General features: G+C 51.7%; 1 protein-coding gene across 1 annotated transcript; it reads right to left on the bottom strand.

Moving 5' to 3' along the window:
- Nucleotides 1-1,844: 1,844 nt before the first annotated feature.
- LOC100279086 (uncharacterized) lies at nucleotides 1,845-3,171 on the bottom strand. Its single transcript, NM_001152136.2, has 2 exons — nucleotides 2,897-3,171; nucleotides 1,845-2,699 (listed from the first exon to the last, which is right to left on the bottom strand). Exons 1-2 carry the CDS (start codon nucleotides 2,993-2,995, stop codon nucleotides 2,151-2,153), a joined length of 648 nt encoding a protein of 215 aa, NP_001145608.2. The 5' UTR covers nucleotides 2,996-3,171; the 3' UTR covers nucleotides 1,845-2,150.
- Nucleotides 3,172-5,296: the final 2,125 nt, after the last annotated feature.

Here is a 5,296-nt window from a genome sequence, read left to right as displayed (position 1 = left end):
CTATATGTATTCCCTCCGTTTTGCCCCTAGGCCCACATGTCGGGGACCAGCACCCTTATACGTGCCCCCCTTGAGCTATGAAAGGGAGGGCACACGGCGTTACAAGGTGAGCTCACTCAGACCCAACTTGCGCTCTCACACTCACTCAAACTCACAAGTTCATACAAGCTCTCAAACTCAATACATCACACAGTGGAGTAGGGTATTACGCTCCGGCGGCCTGAACCACTCTAAACCCTTGTGTGTTCTTGTGTTCTTCCCGATTCCATCCAGTAGGCAAAACGCTTAGGCCCCTCCTCATCTTAGGATTTAGGGCGGGTGTGTTCCGCCACCCGGCCGGAGAATTCCTTCTCAGACAAATATTTTTTTAAAAAAACCTCTACGTTTCATTAGAATCAGTCTTTACTCCTATGATCTCTTCTCTACTACGATAATATGATTGTTTATATAAAAATAAGTTGAAATTATGTATAAGTGAGTGTTTGAACCTTGATCGTTGGCTCTACATTCACACCCACCTAATCAATAGAAAACATATATTTTGTGTTTTATTAAAACAAAATTTATCTTATATCATATATATATATATAAACCGTATCAAATGCACGGACATATGACTAGTATATATGTAAAGCCACCGTTTCTAACCTACGACATGCTCAACTTTAACCTTAATTAGTCGCAATGCAACACATTGACATATTTGCTAGTACTGTGAAAAATTTGTCTTAATTAGTTTTACCTTCATTCTCGAATATTTATCGCTCGCCGGTTCATTTTTTACTAAAACGTTGTTGACGCCGATGCGGGCGTCAATTAATGCATTGAGAACCCGCGGCGGTGCTCTCTGTACAGGGGCCAGACGGTCCGCGGCCTGGCGTAGGGCACGGGTTCCTTGTCTGACGGGCCGAACGGTCTGCGCATAGAGTCCGGACGGTCCGCGCGTGCGCAGGGGCGACGGAGTTCGCCGACGACGCCTGAATCCCGCTCCCGGGAGGGACCCCGTCGGGGAGGAGAGATCATAGGCTTCGTCTAGGGTCGGCAGGCCACCCTAGACACCTCTAATCGATGTAGAGTCGAAGAGAAGCGAAGAATTTGGGGTAGGGAAAGGCTAACCTAGAGCTAAACTAGAACTACTCCTAATGCATAAGTAAAAATGAGAAATAGACTTAATTTGATCGATTGTGGGAGGTTCAATCAGCGGTAGTCCTTCATCTATATAAAGGGGAGGTCTGGATCCACTATAAGTTGTTTTTCGAGCTAATCCCGCGGTTTTAGCTAACAAATCCTGCGAGAAACTCGAAATCCAAACTGACTCTGCGCACACGCGGACCGTCCCGTCTCAGGATCAGATCGTCTGCGAGGATATTTCTGGCGCTCAACAAACGCGACAAAAAAACGTAGTACAGTATATTTGTTCTATCTCTTTTTTCTTACTTTTGACACGCACAAATGCAAATTCCTCTGCTTCTGCTAGATTCAATATCAGGACGGCAATCACTAGAGATGTCCTCCTTTTCCCTAAACACGTGGCCCACTCAAAATTTCCGGATTCCAAGCTAATAATCTGATGTTTTGAACACAGTACACACGTCAATTTTCGCCATCAAATGTAACTTTACACAGTTAAAAAAAAAGAAAGTCCTGTCCCCTTTCCTTCACACAGTTACACCATCTACTAGGAGCTCTCACCTTTTTCATGCAGCTGTAGTTCCTCTGCGTCTTTCAGTTTCACTGCCTGATTATTACCACCTTTTACGGTCACGAACGGGAGTAGAAAGAATCTTGAGCAGATGGCGGCAGTATTATTACTCATTGAATTAGCACTAGTCTGATGAGCATCATTAATCAATCAGGATGAACTCATTAGCTATATAGCCATGATCAATTAACATCTTTGGATCAGGAATCAGGATTAGGATGCACTCATTAACTGCAGGCCTTCTTCCCGGACTCCATTGGCCACGGCTAGGACATATAGCAAACACAAAGGGCAAAAAAAAAAGGAATAGATAGATAAAAAAAACACTAGTGGCTAGTACGTACTGCTGCTCCTACAAGCTACAACACAAACGCAACCTGGTACAGCTAGCGACATGGACATCGACATGGACGGCGGCGAGCAGCGCGCTGCAGGCCTGCAGCTTCACTCATGTCATCCTCAGGCTGAGGTACTGCTGGCACTGCGCCAGCCACGGCGCGTGCTGCTGCCTCATCACGCCGTCGCCTTCTCCTCCAAGGTCGAACGCAACGGCCCTCTGGCACGCCGCCGCCGCCGGCCCGTCGTCGGAGTAGTACTCGGCCGACGAAGGCGGCGGCGACGACAGGGCGCTCGCGCCGGAGCAGTCGGACCCGAACGGCGAGGAGCCGCCGCCGGCGGCGGCGGCGTCGTTGTTGTCGCGCTGCTGCCGCTCTGCTAATTGCCTCCGGCGCCTGTTGCTCTTGCGCCGGCCGCCGCCGGCTGCGCAGCGCCCGCCGACGGCCAGCGTCAGCTCCAGCTCCGCGCCGGCGGCGTCCGACTCCTCGTCGGCGCTGACGATGTACTCGTCGGCTGGCAGCTGCAGGTCCAGCGCCCGGCGCGGCTGCTTGCTGCGCCGGCCGGCGGTCGTCAGCAGCAGCGGCTCGTCGTCGTATCGGGTCGTTATTAGGTCGCTCATCAGCTCCCTCTGTATGCGGTACAGGCGGTGCAGCTCGTGAACCTGATCAGACGATAAGACGGTTAGTTGCCAAGAACAATGGCGATAATCCATTCCACGATCGATCAGTAGCAGCAGCAGTTTCTACTTCTCTTCCTTTCCAGGATGATGTGTGAAATATATTAGACAAGTAGCGACGGTGTGAAGGACAGCAGGAGAAAGAAGAAGAAGAAGCCGAAGTTTCTCGGCGCGCGCTTTACCTGCTGCCGGAAGGTCTCTTCGTGCTTGAGCATGGCCATCCTCATGACCTCCATGTCGCATTGCCTGACGAGCTGCCTGTCCATCATCATCATCATCATAGCTATATATATCCGCGCGCTCTCCGTTCCTGCTCGAGCTTGGCTCTCGATCCCGGCCGGTCACCAGATTCTTCAGTGCCGAGCTGGCGCTGGAACTATGCGCGGCGCAACGACACACGAAGCTGTTTGAAAGAGAGAGCAGGCCGGAGCGCAGGTGTTGCGGTGGTGGGTTTCTGAAACCTTGGGGTGGCAGGAGGAGCGGATTTATAAACACCATCTCCACTCTCCAGGGCTCCTCCATCCAACGCGCATGGGGTGCCTTTCCGAGTTTCCGTTCCGTCGCTAGTAGAGTAGTAGTAGACACTAGGGGGGGAGGAGGGATTAAAAATTTTGCACGCGCCCCCCTCTCCTCCTCCAACCCTGGCAGGCTAGCTAATGACACACTGTCAGTGTCACCACTCGCTCGCTTGCTAAGCAATGGCATGCAGTGCCCCGCGCAGAGCAGACAGGGCCTGCAGGAGTCCAGTTTAATCTTCTTCTACCTCGCCACCCCATGCACGCGCGGGGGCCCACGTGCATGCATGGACTGGACGGACACAAACTGCAACTGCAACTGGTACTGCGAACCAGGAGAGGAGCCGAGAGCTTGCATCTCAAACAGTGCACGCACTTTGTGTGCGATGCAGTGTACATGTGTGCCATGATCATCATTGCTCTGTGTGTGCAGTTTGTTTAGTGATGTTTCGCTCTCCTGTCATGCGTGCAAGCAAGTCCCTTTCTTGGACAGCTTCACTATCTAAACAACAAGATTAGTGAAGCTGCCCCTAAACACATGCCGTAAACTACTCCTCGTGAGATGTATGGGAGCTGTCAGCTAGCTTGTCACCGAAAACAAGCAAAGGGATCTCGGACGGGGGGCAGCACGCATATGAGCTCATGATGATGGTGGATGAGCGAGGATGAGCAATGGGCCGGGGGCCTCCTCTCATTCAGTGCTGCCTGCACTATTTTGCCACATCAGTGTTGCATATGTTCTGCTCTTTCTCTGGGAAAAAAAGGCGATAAAAAAATCTGGTGGCTCTGTTGCAGGAGGAGCAAGTCAGCTAAGGAGGCAGCAACAAAGGCCGGTTGGAACTTGGAAGGGGTGGCGGGGGGGTGGACGCAGAGTTGCAGAGACGACCCCATTGACAAGAACCATGGAGCATGCATGTCTGCGCAACAACGCTGAGAAAAAAAAACTGATTTGATATCGCCACTATCGCAACGCACGCGCAGTTGCTTCGTCGTCAGGCAAATCGCAGTTACTCGCTGTGGAGGAATGGATTCAAGTCTGATTGCATGGTGTGTTGCTGCAGCGAATTACTCCGGTTGTCGATGACGTCAGTACGTAGAAGATTATGCTTAATCGCAGCAACGGCGGATCCATTAGCCGGCGGCGGTGGTGCTCGCTGTTCATCAGTGGTGTGATGAGGTAATTAACTAAAAAGCCAAATCAAGGAAGGGCCGATGGGCGGACGTGGATGGATGGATGGATGGGCCGATGGGAGGACGAGACAGCGCGCGGCGCACGCCTTGCCGGCGGAGGGAGGCGCAGCCGTACGCTGCGATAGGCCCCACGCACGACGACGGAGACGGAGACGGAGAGACAGGCCGGGAAAGAGACTTCCTTCTTTCTCGGCTTTCTTTTGGCCTCCCTCCCTCCCTCCTAGTTCCAAAAAGCCCTTTTTGTTCATGGATAAGATAAAACCACTGTCCCGTTTGACAGCACTGCCGGGTGCCGGCCGGCCTACTTGTGCTTGTTCCCCTTGAAAATTTATTGCATGCTATTGGCGTCGATCTGGGCGTCAAATACTAGAACAAATCATCTGGCGATGCTCTCTGTGGACACGCGGACAGTCCACGGCACAGGATCGTCGGACGGTCCACGACATGGGCGCATGAGCATCTCCTTTGCGTACGTCTAGACGGTTCGCGCCTGGGGCTCGGACGGCCCGCGATGGCGCAGAGAGTCGTTTTTTTCGCAGAAGACCTAGATCCCGCCTCCCGGGAGGAACCTGTCGAGAAGGAGAGATCCTAGAGTGTGTCTTGACGTCGACAGACCACCCAAAAGTCGACGTATAGCCAAATAGAGGTGAAAATTTGAGGTAGAGGGAGGCTAAACTGGAGCTAATCTAGAGCTACTCCTAATGTATAAGGTAAAAACGATAAGTAGACTTGATTGTATCGATTGTGGGGGTTCAATCGGTCGTAGCCCTTCATTAATATAAACGGGGAGGTCTTGACCTGTTATAAGTCGGTTCCTGAGTTAATCATACAGGTTTAGCTAACAAATCCCGCAAAAATCCGGAAATCTAACTGATT

Source organism: Zea mays, chromosome 1 (assembly GCF_902167145.1).
Source record: "Zea mays cultivar B73 chromosome 1, Zm-B73-REFERENCE-NAM-5.0, whole genome shotgun sequence".
Lineage (NCBI taxonomy): Eukaryota > Viridiplantae > Streptophyta > Magnoliopsida > Poales > Poaceae > Zea > Zea mays.
The sequence above is the reverse complement of the archived record's forward strand: the minus strand, read 5'-3'. Positions and strand labels throughout refer to the sequence as shown.